Raw genomic sequence first — 14,238 nt, 5'->3', positions numbered from 1 at the left:
AGTCATGTCTCCAAGGAGCCCTGGTTCCTTCTACTAGAATCAAGATCAGGTACTAGGTGTACTCCCATTCTGGCTGTACTGATGGGAACAAGAAAATTCAGAAGAACTCTCAGCTCTAGAGAACAGTAATCCCCTAAGTGACTTCTTTTCTTTCAAAGAATAGGTAAGTCTAGGCAGAAAAAAATACACAAATAACATCCATTATAAACTAAGTAAGACAAACTATCAGGCTTCTGTATTGTAAACCAACACAACAAAGTTACAACAGAACTGCAGAAGGATCCTTAGAATAACAGAGTCATTTGTCGGGGGTCATCAGGGAGAATACTGATAGTATCTTCAGCTTTGCCACATAACAAACACAGCATGGTGTACTCCTAGAAGAAGATAAAGTGCATAATTACCATAAGGAACAAGGAGAAAGATGCTTCCTAATTTACTCAGGTAAAACTGTTCTCTGCATTGTCATGGATATTCTTCCTGTACATTAGATCAATTTTAATACCTATAAACAATGCCTTAGGCTTATTCTGTGTATCCCAGAGCCTTTTGTTTATGTAAACTGAATACATGCAGATGCTCTATTTACTTATACAAGAATGTCATCTTGCCCCAGCTGGTGTGGCTCAGTGGATTGAGCACTGGCCTGCGAACCAAAGGTTCACCGGTTCGATTCCCAATCAAGGCACATGCTGGGGGCTTGTGGGAGGCAATCACACATTGATGTTTCTCTCCTTCTCTTTCTCCCTTCCTTCCCCTCTCTCTAAAAATAAATAAATAAAATCTTTTTAAAAAAAGAATGTCATCTTGGAAATGCATGGCCATTTCTTGGACTTAAAAAAATACACATATTGGGCTTAGTGCTGCTATATGAAGTAATGAAGCAATTTGAGTGTGGGTCCCAAAGGACAAATCCCTGATCATAGAGCTTCCTTTCTAGGATATCTAACACTAATATGCAATTGAAATGATTTTTAAAACAACAAAAAAGGGAGAAAATTCCTAAACCAAAAAAGCTATTTTTATCTACCCCAAGAAAATTAAAAATTATGTTGAATCCATTAGTATGTTAAGCATGTCTCATATTTAGGTAGCTAGTTGTCTGGAATTTGATCTGTTTAAGGAGTTTTATGTTTCTTGGGTTTAACAAATGTTCAGACTGGTGACAGAAGGGATTTTATTTTAGGCAAAAATCCTTAGGGCAAAGCCCTGTTCTTATAGCAGTACCTTTCTAGAATATTTAATATGGTCCTAAACTATAGAGACATTTCTTTTAAATCCTTTACTTAAAAACCTTTCACCTTCTCTAGGAAAATAAACATCCATGTTACATCAATTAGTATTTCCAAAGCTGACATTGAGATTGCTAGCTGTCTGGAAATTGACTCGCCAGGGCAGTTGCGTTTGGTGGGTCTAGACAGTCACGAGAGAGAGGGTCACAGAGACAAACCATGACTATAGTACAAAGACTCAGAACCAGGCAACTGCCTCTCCATTTCATTCCAGCGAGTTCAGCAGAGGAGCTTAGCTATGGCAGTGGAAAGACTGTTCCTTAAAGACCACAGTTAATTTTAAAGTCTACTCCACACACACAGTAGAAATAAATAGAAGCTAGACCTCAGCAAACAAATATGAGTCTCATGAATTAAAAATAAAAATTCACTCTCTCCAAGGTCTTTTACTGCTCTCAAATACTTCTGCTTTTACCCATCAGACAATAATAGTAGGAAGTCACCCTCTCACTGGAAATGAAGAAGCAAAAAGGAATGAAAAACAAATGGAAAAATGTGTGAAGCTAGACAAATACCTGAGTTTTCAACCAATCTATCCATTGACAAATATTTATTAATTGCCTAAATACTCCGCAATGTGCTAGGTACACTGATAGGCTTGAAAGAAAGCGGGGACAAGGTCTGACCTTGCAGAATTTACAACCTAACTTGGGAGAACGGAAAAACCTAACATATGGTATAATCTGGAAAGCTTATTAAATCAGTAAGATTGATTACACTTGTAATCTTTAATTTATAGGCAGTCTGTATTCCAAATTTCATTGTAGGTCAACTGTTAGGAATTCAAAAACAGTTTCCCATAGAAGTAGTTGTACCCAACAGTTAGGTTCCCAGGAAATCCAGAGTCTTTTAAATTTATATTATACATGTACTATAGAATCTAACCACATATAGCAGTGCTTCTGTGGGAAAAGATGTCTAGAATTCTACCTTGGAATGTTAGAAACGTATCTCTGTGCACTGCCAGTAATGTGGTGGGATTAGGAAACCTTTGACCAAAACTAGCCAATTTGGAAGAATAAGAATTCCCCCCAGTCATTCATCAAGACCCTCAAAGCCTAAGGGCACAGATTTGGAAGGAAGGGTGGCAAGGGTAGAGTGACCTTTGGGTAAGACTAGATCCTTTGTTTTATTCTGAGGGTCCCATGGCTCTTTTTCTCTGTCACTATCTGTTAATTCTAACCCCAAGTCCTATCCTTCCCTGGTCCGCAGAGGATCAGAAAGCAATCTCACAGTTTCCCTCTTGGTTTTTGGGGGCAAACACATAGTTATTTTAATGGCTTTTAGGGTGATATAAAAAAATAAAACATATCTGTAAGCATGTATAATGCATTTTCCATTTAAGCTCTGTACTTCTGTCTCCACTTTCCTCTGTATTCTTTTTAAAATTTATTTATTTTACAGAGAGAGGGAGAGGGGGAGAGGGAAGGAGGGAGAAGGAGAGAGAGAGAAAAAAAAAAACACATTGATTTTTGTTGTTCCACATATTTGTGCATTCATTGGTTGACTCTGGCATCTGCCCTGAGGGGGTTCAAACCCACAACCTTGGTGTATCAGGATGATGCTCTAACCAACTGAGCTACCTGGCTGGGTTCCCCTTTATTCTTGCCATCAGAAAATTTTGCTTTGTTTAACCATGGGATTGTGGTTGTTTTATAAACAGAATCCTTATCTTTTAGGGATACATACTGAAATATTTACAGAAGTAGTGACATGCTTGGAATTTGTTTTAAAATAATCCTGTGGGGAGACATGGGAATGGTGAGGTACAAATAAAGCAAATTAAAGATGGATAGTGGATGTTAATACACTATTCTATTTTTGATTATGTTTAAAATCCCCATAAGACATTTAAAACAAAACAAAACATTATCAATGGTGGGAATTCCACTTTGAACCTGAACCACTGCTGGAATAAGATGGGGGCTGGAATAAGATAGGGGTGGAAATGAGAAAAGTAAGTCATAGCAGCTAAGGATGAAGACTTTTTGTGGTCATCAGCTGAGATGGAGTTCCCAAGTGGCTATTCACAGGAGTCAGGGCCTGCTTGTAGGTGTAAAAGGAGCTCAGAAAAAGGAGAAAGCAGTATGGGCTGAACTAGCAAGCGCAAGGAGATAAAATGTAAGGCTCAGCTTGAAACAGGTAAGATTTAGTTGGCCTGAAGGGAGAGAAAAGGACGAGTCAAGGAAAAAGCCCAAATAAGGACAGTGACGTGGAAAAGAGCAAGCACATGCATACAGAGTAGCAGAGGAGTGGCATAGTGATGTGCTTAAGGAAAATTCATGAGGGCAGGGTGCAGAGCTACAGTCTGGGGGCCGCTGCAGCAGCGTCAGTGGGTACAGTTCTTGACACAAGGTGTAGCGATGGAGCCAAAAATAAGCAAGAGGAACAAAGGAAGAAAAGAGGGCAGGTAGGATGTCAGGCTTAGAGAAGGAGATTTGGATACCTGATAGGTTTTCACTGAGACTGAGTGTGTGTATGCTCACTAGTTGAGGGAGTACAGAGAAGGTTTTAGGACAGAGACCAAAGCTTAGGGGAAAACTGGTTAGAGAAAATAGGGAAGGACACCAGAGAAAAAGCAAATGAGCAGTCAAAATGATTTAAAAGGAAAGAAAAAAACATCTTGTACTGTAAACCTCAAGGGAAGAAATGCTTTAAAAAGAGCAATGGTTGTTCTGGTCATGTGGCTCAGTTGGTTGGAGCACTGTCCCATACACCAAAAGGTTGTGGGCTCGATTCCCCATCAGGGCGCATACCTAGGCTGTGGGTTTAATCCCTGGTTGGAGTGCATATGGGAGGCAACCAATCCATGTTCTCTCTCTCTCTCTCCCTTCCTCTTTCTTGAAAATCAATAAACATATCCTCCGGTGAGGAATAAAAAGAAAAGACAATGGTTAACAAAACCAGAATCAGAAGAGATATTAAAAGAGGCAAGAACTGTAATAGCAAACCTATGAGAGAACAGTTTTAGTAAAATGAAAATAAAAACCAGCCTGTAGGTGGTTAAGAGGAACACAGAGAAATAAGTGAAACAGGGTAAAAACCTGTTTAAATACAAATGCAAGAAGAAGGAAAGAGATGATGAGAGGATGAATCAGAGGTAGCTGACTGAAATTAAAAGATTTTGGCCCTGGCTGCTGTGGCTCAGTGGATTGAGCGTCGGCCTGCGAGCCAAGTGTCACTGGTTTGATTCCCAGTCAAGGCACATGACTAGGTTGAACGTCAGGTCCCCAGTTGGGGGCGCAAGTGAGGCAACCACACAGTGATGTTTCTCTCCCTCTCTTTCTCCTTTCCCCTCTCTCTAAAAATATATAAACAAACAAACAAATAAATAAATAATTTTTTAAAAATAGATTTTAATTTGTGTTTAACAAATAAAGAATAACTGAGTATACTTAATGTAAAAAAAAGTTAAATCCCATGGAGAAAAAGAAGACTCCAGGGAAATGCAGTAGGGGTAAGCTTCAGAGAGGAGGAAATAAAAATCGCCCTCTGTAACAGGAGGGAAGGAAGAAAGTCTAAAGTCAATGCGTGTTGACGTACATAAGGAGAGCAGTTGGAAATAAGAGAGTGAAGCTGCAGTCCAGCAAGAACTCTGGAATGAGGAGTTTGGATATCACACTGTAGTTAAAGGTGAGCTATGCAAAGGCCACTGAGGTAGTTTGAAAGCATCATTTTAAGAAAAATAATCTGATGGCAGAATATAACATATGGATAGGGGGAAGTGGATGCTGGGAGAGAGACAATGGAAGTAGAGAGTCCAGTGTAAGTGTTTTTTTCAAGAGAATGTCACACTATCCAGGCATTGTGACTACAAGCTACCTGCCTTTACCTTCTTCCTATCCCAGAGTAATTTCTGAGGCAACTCTGAAAATGGCTGTGTTCGGTCATAAAGGAAAACCAGCTAGACTTTGGTTTCATGGCAATAATACACAATGGCTCAATTAGGGCATAAACAAGCAATCTCAATATCCATTTAGGGATTCTACAAAGCTCATAGGACCTTCAGAAGCTTCTGGAAAATAGCTATAAGCACTTCTTTCCTCCCATGAAAGGATAAAGCTACTCCTTTAAGCCCATGACATGCTTATTCCCCTATCCGGCCACTATTCATTCACTGAGATCTTGATTTTGGCCTAAGTTACGTATATCATATATATATGTTTTGAGGCATACTTTTTGGATGTTAAGGAGATATGGTCTAGATGTTATTTAGATTAAACACAACATATTAGACCATATTATGACATGTGACTAAGTGCTTTCTTCCATATTAAAATAAGAATGAGTAAACTTCCAGTCAAGATGGAGGCATAGGTAAACATACTTCATCTCCTCACATAGCTACAGAAAAATACAACTAGACCCCAAAACAAATATTACTCAGAACTGTCAGAAAATCAAGCTGTATGGAAGTCCAACAACCAAGAATTTAAAGAAGCTACATTCATCCAGATGGGTAGGAGGGGCAAAGACGTGGAGATGGGCGGAGAAGCGCAAAGACATGGTGTGGTGGCAGAATGGGGAGTCCCACATTCACGTGCAGTGGATGGAAATCAGTTGGGATACATTGGGAACAAGAGACCCCAGCCCCAGGTCAGACCATTGTAGCCCAGGGTTCCAGCACCAGGAAGATAAATCCCCATAATTTCTGGCTGTGGAAGCCAGTGGGGGTTGGGATGGTAGAGGAGACTGCTGGATTTTTAGGAGACTCCTCATGAACATGAACTAGGTGGGAGACTGCTGGAGGGAATTGGGGTACCAGGCAGAGGGGAGCAAAGGGGTAAAAATTGGGACAACTGTAATAGCATAATCAATAAAATATATTTAAAAAATAAAATAAGAATTAGTGAGAGTGGTTATATTATTTTATAAAATGCCATTACGAAAGATTTTATTTTTCCTAATTATAGGAAAATCTGAGGAATTATAAAAAATTCTTTTTCCTGTTAAAAGCTCTAACCTAATATTTATATCCTATGGATGAACATTTAGTTCGCACTAATTAAGTAGCTCAAGCTGAAGGTTTGAAAATGGAGGCAGTGAGGGACAGACACAGGCTACTGTGTGTACTCATGTTTTATAGTGTTTATAGTGTGTCCTCTCCCACACTGTCCAGCTTTTCTCTCTGACCATGAGACCTACTTCAGGCCTACACCAGCCTACAGAACTCTGTTGCTTTCTTCACATGCTTTCACAATTGTATAAGCGCTAATCCTTATAATAAATCCCTATTCTCTATCCTTATCGTGATTCAGCTTCTCTCTTCCAACCTCAATAGATCCATTTTGTTATTTTACTTAACAAATATTAACAGGTCTACAGAATTGAGACTACAGAATTGCTCCACTCTATATGCCTATTAAGGAAAACAAAAGATAACCTCCTGATCACAATTTCCATGCCCAGCAAGTATGATGACAGTGGGCAGGTCAACACTCACAGCCAACAACCGTGCAATCACATAACTGGGTCGAGAAAAAAAGAGGCACAATAGTAACCTCATAAGAAGCCATAATGCGCTGTTCTTCATAAACAAAAATGAGAGGATGGAAAAATTATTTATAAGGCACACACTGATTTCTGACTCCCTGAAAACAGGTTTGAGCAGATCTACCAACATCTAAAGTTTCTCTCTCAACTTACACAGAAGACAGCAATGATCTCACTTAACATTTGCTAGTACTTTATTTATGAAAACTATATCTAGATTTTCAAGGGTACTTTTATCTCCCCAGCCCCCACCAATAACATACCCATATTAATACACTTACCTGAAATTCATCCATGATACTGAATGTATATTCATGCCTGGCTACTATGTGATGACAATTCTTACACAGATCTGCCAAAACAGAGAGAGACAGAATAATTAAGTCATGGAAAGTACAATTTCTATTCTCCACAATGGTACTGCTTTAAAAGAATTTTAACTGTCATTTAACACGGCAGGAAACCGATTGTAATATCCACCTTGATAAGAAATCCAGAATCTGTGACATAGCAACACTACATAATTAAGGGCCTAAACTCAAGAGTCTCAATGTGCATATATTAATTCTCATTGAAAGCTCCCTAAGGTAATCAATGAACAAATATGTAAATGTGTTTTTTAAACTAGCTAGACCTATCTATGTAAAAGCTTCTATTCTCAGGAATAACAGAAACTTTGCTACTATAATCAATCATAAATAAACCAATGCTAGACATTAAAGTGAATTTAATAGTAACAAAAGACTCTAATAAAAACATATGATAATAATGATTTATTGAGTGTTTACAGTGTGCCAGACACTGTTTTAAATACTTTTTATCTGTTTATTTACCTAATCTTCTCAAAAACTCAAAGAGGTAGATACAACTTTTAGGGATAAGGAAACAAACACACACTGTGGTTATGTAACTAGGAAGAATATTGAATTAGGAGGTGTTGGAACCAGAATTCAAATACAAGTATTCCGGCTCCAGAACCCCTGGTCTTAACCACCATAACCTACTACTTGGACAAAATTGAGTTCAAAGGGTTATATCTAACAGAAAAAAAAAATTCTTTTAATTTAGAATACTTTTGATCGTCTGACTCTATTCTTAAAGGCTTTGTGTTTTTCATACCCTTCTTGCAGAATATCATTATTTGTGCATTTACTCCTCATATATTCAGAACATACCAAAGAACCAGAAGATAAGCCAAAAGGGGATGTGAACGGTTTAACAACCTGCCACAACATCTGGGCACTAAAGTGTACATATACTTAGTTTATTCATAGAATGTCTTAGTGCCAATCTCATAATTGACTTATTTTTATTACACATAGTTTGTTTGGTTTCCCAGTATTGAGGATGAGGCGTAGTATATAAAGGTAGCATATTTACAGCAGCAAAAGAAATATCAGAATGACAGTGAGGTGGGAGACAAAAAAAGCTATGAAAGCAGAAATATGACTAAAAAAACCATAGCACTCAGGGACACTTAAAATAGGGGCAAACATCACTTCTCAGCCTTTGGCTAAAATCAAGTGTAAAATAGGGGCAAACAGCCCTGAATGCTTTAATAGCTGTTGGAGGACATCGCTGTATTATCTACAGTAGAAAATGAAAACTCACATGGATGATCCTGTCTCTATAACTTGTTTCAGAAGGCATAAATGCTTTAAAAATAAACAACCACAAAAAAAGGTGCCTGAATCATAAGCTTCAGTTATCTCCAAAAGTCATTTAAGTAGAATAGCTGATGCTAGATAAATGCGGTGTTATTTATAATTTCCTTTTAGAAACCTAACTAACTAGTAACTATGTGTTGCAATACAATATTAGAATAGGCCTCATAATACATTGCACAAAGTCAATATCTGCTAGCAGACTTACATGAGAAGAAAAGGTCTACTTACGATCATAGGTAACTATTTCTTCTCCATCTTCCTCTTTCAAAGATTTGTTTGTGATCAGCATAAAATCCCGCTTACCGCACACTGCACAGCCCACAAAGTTCAGCAAGAAAGATCCATCCTCCAGGCAGATGTTACCCTAAAATATTAAAAATAGTATTTAAATTTTCTTATATTTCAAAATCCTTGGTGAAAAGAAGAAACTTAAAACCTCTGAAGGCAAAAAAAGAATGCCAAAATTTACTTGCTTGAAGGCAACACCAATTAATTTTGGAATTTATCTTTCCTCTAGATGTGCTATTCATGGTAAGTAAAACTGAAGCGGTGTTAGAGCTGTAAGTCTCTGAGGTCTGCAGCTATGTGGAAGAGAATTAAATGCAAATGAATATTCAGAAGCAATCTAATGAAGCTTTAATAATATATGAAATAAATATATGAAAAAGGAAGAAATTGAAAAACCTAATAGCCAACAATATTAGATAAGGTATAATATCATAAGCTAGAATTAAAATTCATTCAAAATGGAAACACAGCCAATGATAAAAATGATCCTATACTTTGTGCTCAGTTGATTGTTGAAACAGCATTTTCTGAAGCCTTTGAAATATCATAAAATAAACAAACAAAATAAACTCAGCTCTATAGATGTCAGTCCTTAAGGATATGTGTGATTCAGGCAGAAAAGGTTAACTCTGTAATTCATTAGACTGGCACCATGGCATTCAAAGAGAAAGGGTTTTGCTTAATCACTAAAAAACAACTCACATTCCTGGCTCAAGGGAGGTCTTTGTTAAAGGCTTACTAATAATTGTTCAGGACTAAAGCCATTTCATAATCTACTACAACCTCATTTCTGACCAATGAACTTACAAGTATTTTTAATAGTTAATGTGATGTAAAACCATTCAAATCAACATTTCTCCAATGTAGCCATGTGCCTAATACTGAGTGGAGAATTTGAGGATGAGTCACATGTTTTTCCATTCAAAGAGCTTATGAAATAGCAGGGGAATTTAAGACCCTGCTGAAGTGATGTCACAGTGAAGCTTTCCTGGATTCCCTGCATAATTAACCTCTCCCTTCTAAGTGGCTCGTCAGTGCTATGTATGAAGGAGCAGATTAACTCTGGTAGAGGGAAATCAAGCTAACTACATAGTTTGTTTTTTAGAGAAGGGAAGAAAGAAAAAAGAGAGGGAGAGAAATATCGATATGAGAGAGAAACATCAACTGGATGCCTCTCAAAGGCACCCCAACTGGGGACCAAACCTGTAACCTAGGCATGTGCCCTGACAGGGAATCCAACCTGTGACCTTTTGCTTTGTGGGATGACATCCAGCTAACCAAGCCACACTACTCAGGGCTCACTATATAGTTTGAATATACTAAATCATAGGCGCATGGACTAAACTACTAAAGGGAGAAAAAGCCTTGGGATTAAAGTATTGGGTTGACTAAAAAGTCCGTCTAGCTTTTTCTGTAAACTAAAAGACACATTTTTCATTTTCACCAATAACTTTATTGATCTGGATATTTTGAAGATGTCAGCTATCTCCCATGTGGTATAATGTTGGTTGTTCTCAATTACTGTTTTTGATTTGATTGCTATCAGCTTCAACTGCTCTACCCAACTGTGGAGCATCGTCCAGTGAGAAATCCCCAGCATGAAACTTCGGAAACCACTTTTTTTTTTTAAGTTGTATTTAACAAACCACTTTTGACACATTCAATCCGTCACAGCACCTTCTCCATACACTGCACGAATCTTTTTTTGCATTTCAACCTTTCTTGAAATAATAAAGCACAGTATGCTCAAAATGTTGCATATTTTCCTCCATCTTTAATATTAAAATGACTACACAAAAATTCATCAATTTTGATGTGTTTTTTTTAATGCACACTGATATGACAGCTGTCACAATACAATCTAACAAAATTGTTTTGAATGAAGTTAAGACAACTAAGTGCTACTAGAGCTATCTTACGGAAAAAAACTAAATGAACTTTTTGGCCAACCCAATATAAACTTCCAGCTATTAAAAACAAGTGTTTTGCCCTGGCTGGTGTGGCTCAGCAGAATGAGCACTGGCCTGCGAATCAAAGTATCACCAGTTCGATTCCCAGCCAGGGCACATGCCTGGGTTGCAGGCCAGGTTCCCAGCTAGGGGGTGCACAAGAGGTAACCACACATTGATGTTTCTCTCCCTCTCTTTCTCTCCCTTCCCCTCTCTCTAAAAATAAATAAATAAAATCTAAAAAAAAAAAAGATCCATTAAAAAAATAAAAACAAGTGTTTTGCTTTGATTAAAACAACAAAGTCTACTGAGGTATAACTTACATACAATAAAAATCCACATATTGTAAGGGTATTGCTAAATGACTTTTAATAAACATTTATGCCAGTGTAAACATTACCCCAGTCAAGATATAAAATTTTCTACCTTCCCAGAGAGTCTTCCATGCTTTGCAGTCCAACCCTAACCCCTCTCTCACCTCAGGCACCCACTGATCTGATTTCTACCTCTAGAGATTCGTTTTGCCTGTCCTAAAATTTTATAGAAATAGAATCACACAGTATACTTATTTGCATTCAGCTCCTTTTGCTCAACCTAATGTTCATGTTAATCACCTGTGTTGCTATATGGATTGGTAGTATGGTGCTTTTTATTGCCAAGTAGTATTCCATTGCAATGCATTTATCTGTTGACAGACATTTGGGTTCTTTTCAGTTTTTTGACTACTATGAATAAAGCAGTGATGAAGATTCACATATAAGTCATGTGGACATATACTTTCTTTTGGGTAAATTACTAGAAGTGGAAATGCTGAGTCATACAGTAAAAACATTGTATAAACTTGGCCGCATGGTTTTCCAGTTTTCTATTTTCTATTCCCACCAGCAATGTGTGAATTCTAGTTGCTCTACACTCCCACCAACACTAGGTATTATAAGATTTTTTTTTAATTTAGCCATTCTAATGACGTAAAATGGTATCTCATTGTCTACTAATACAAACAACGCTGTTACAAACATTGTATAAAAATGTTTATAACAGCACATGCATTTATTTCTCTAGGAAGGGAATTAATTTCTGGGTCATTCAGTATGCACATCTTTAACTTTATTTGATAATGCTAAACCTCTTTTCAAAGAGGTTGTTCCATGTGTTTTCATGTTGTTATATATCTTTCCCAAAAGACTAAATGTTACTCAAAATATTAAGAGACAGGAGAAACTATAGAGATTTTCTACCTCCCACCCAATACAAGAACCTTGTTCTTACTGTTTTCCCCTAACCTTCAGCTCCTCCTTTCCTTTTTTGCTACCCTAATCACAACTAACTTTCAAGTCCCAACTGAAGCCCTTCTTTTGGGGGGGAGAATAGTGCTTCCCTGTATTGCTCTCCCCTTTCCCTAAACTTGAATGGCATTTATGCACTATATGCCTCATTTCTTATTAACTACATACTCCCCTAAAATGTAACCTCTTAGGTTGCACAGAAGTCACCTCTCATTTCTTCTTAGGTATTCCTTTCTGGCCCAGCAACGTGATCTAGCTACACACATATATATGTTCAATAAGCATACCTTGAGTGAATGAAAGTAAAGATTGTTTACCTCCTGAGCTTGAGAGAAACAGAGATTTAAATGAAAGTAACAGCCAGGAAACCTAAATTCTAGTCTTGGCTCTCATACTAACTACAAAGTGAACCTGGGCAAGTAATTTCGCCTCACTAAGGGCATTAGCTTCTTCATCTGCAAAACTGGGTTCCAACAGATGACCTCAGAGGTCCCTTTCAGATCTAAAATTCAGCAAGAAAAATTGAACTCCATCAAATGACCTGGGTAGGGGTAAGGGTAGCGGTTTCTGTTGCCGGCTGGGTTGCCCGTGGTGGGGTTTCCTTTGCTGCCCCCTGGAGCTATAGAGCAGTGGGGTGAAAGCTGATGTCAGCCCTAAGGGCGGGGGCCGTTGGGAAAGGACCGCCTCAGGCCGCTGTCAAGTGCCTGATACCGGTCCTGGGGCATGGGAACAGGCAGAGCCACGGAGCGCTCCCCACTCACGGGAAAGGCAGGCCGGGGCGGGGGGTTGAGAGGCCTTAAGGGCTGGGCATGGACCAAGGGAGCGGGAAGTCCTCGGCGCTCACTCGCTCACCCGATTGGGGTATTCCTTCTCCACACAGTCCCCACACATTGCAACGCGGTTAACAGGGAAGGTCCTCCAGGGCTTCCGGGAAGACGAAACCTCGCGAGAACTAAGAGAAGGTTTCGCATGCGTCCTAAGTATTCGACCCTGGAGCCTTTTAAAAAGTCTCTGAACCTAGTCTTAGTCTCCGCCCCTTAGCAACTATTGTTAGGGCACAGTCTGATCTCTCTCATAGCCACGGTGACAACCTGTCGGACTTCTGAAACAGTCGGAGAAAAAGAGGACCATGTAGCGGGAAGGGGGAAGGAATCTTGAACTGAGCCAAATTCTAATAGGCCTTCCTGGGTCTAGGCTGACACGCTGACACGCAAGTCACAATACACAAGAAAGGTAATTGTTTCTCACATTCAGCTTTGTTTCAACCTTTCAGCTGCCTTGGCTTACTCCGTATGTAAAGCTGAAATTATAATTTAAATATTTTTACTTAACCATTTCTTAGGGCAGTGAGAATGATAGCTCAGATGGGTCTCGGCAGGCAAACAAGCAATAACTGAAGTGTTTGAGAAGAAGCACTTTAAGCTTTGCAGAGAATCTCCTCAAAAGAACATGTAAAATGTGAATAGTAAATGACCATCCCAGAGTCCTCTAGAGAACATAGCGATGGGAAACATATTTCTATCTCTGTGTGTCACAGAAACACATCAGTGGCAGGCAAGCACTATGTAAACAAAAGATGGCCAGGTCAGTGATCCCTCAATCATTTCCCAATTCTGTGGAGCTCAAAATGCTTGTGATTGGTGCCCTGCTGCTTTTAAAATAACCATTTCAAAGCAAGCCAGTTTAACTGGGTTTACTAATATGGGAGGTCTATCGCCACTTGAGTGCTGAAATTGTAACGTTTGATATTTCAGCCTCTGGTAAGAATCTGCAACAGTTTCTGAAAGTAACAGGTGTGCTAAGAAGCACTTTAGGAACTAGTGCTTCAGTATTCACTCTATTCTTGGAATAATTATAATACCTTCCATTTGTATGACATCTGCAACATTTCAGTGTGATTTCAGTTTCTAATTCTTTGTTTTTGCAACTGTATAATATTAGTAATGTGAATGAACCCTGATAAGAAATACATCTGCCCAGAAAGACTCCTCATGGTTTACTGGGTCCAAATTCACAACCAGAGTCTAGCAGCTATTGCTTACAGAGGTCTCTACGCACTCTGCATTTCAGGGAAACGCCATGGTCTGAGCTGTCAGCCTCCCGCACTGGGCTTCTGCCACTTCAGTCAAGTCTTATAAGGGAGTTCCTGGTATCCTCTTATGATCAATGGACATAATCTTACTCCTAGCAATTGGAACTGTACATCTATATCCTTATTTGTACCTATGCTGATCAATCAGAGATGCTCTATGATGAGACCAAT

General features: G+C 38.7%; 1 protein-coding gene across 1 annotated transcript; it reads right to left on the bottom strand.

Annotated features, from left to right (window-relative positions):
• Window positions 1-213: 213 nt before the first annotated feature.
• On the bottom strand, window positions 214-12,932 carry CHURC1 (churchill domain containing 1). The gene is made up of 4 exons (XM_090270997.1): window positions 12,828-12,932; window positions 8,681-8,816; window positions 7,067-7,137; window positions 214-377 (listed from the first exon to the last, which is right to left on the bottom strand). The coding sequence occupies exons 1-4, from the start codon at window positions 12,864-12,866 to the stop codon at window positions 285-287; spliced, it is 339 nt and encodes a 112-aa protein (XP_090127123.1). The 5' UTR covers window positions 12,867-12,932; the 3' UTR covers window positions 214-284.
• Window positions 12,933-14,238: the final 1,306 nt, after the last annotated feature.

This window comes from Furipterus horrens, unplaced genomic scaffold (assembly GCF_987537825.1).
Source record: "Furipterus horrens unplaced genomic scaffold, mFurHor1.1.pri manual_scaffold_3, whole genome shotgun sequence".
In the NCBI taxonomy this organism is placed as follows: domain Eukaryota; kingdom Metazoa; phylum Chordata; class Mammalia; order Chiroptera; family Furipteridae; genus Furipterus; species Furipterus horrens.
Note: the sequence above shows the minus strand (reverse complement) of the source record. Positions and strands in the feature narration are given on the sequence as shown.

Coding starts and splice junctions, on each gene's coding strand:
- CHURC1 (XM_090270997.1), bottom strand. CDS start 12,866: ATGTGTGGGGACTGTGTGGAGAAGGAATACCCCAATCGG. Junction 8,817..12,827: donor AGAAGGAATACCCCAATCGG/GTGAGCGAGTGA, acceptor TTAATATTTTAG/GGTAACATCTGCCTGGAGGA. Junction 7,138..8,680: donor AGAAATAGTTACCTATGATC/GTAAGTAGACCT, acceptor CTGTTTTGGCAG/ATCTGTGTAAGAATTGTCAT.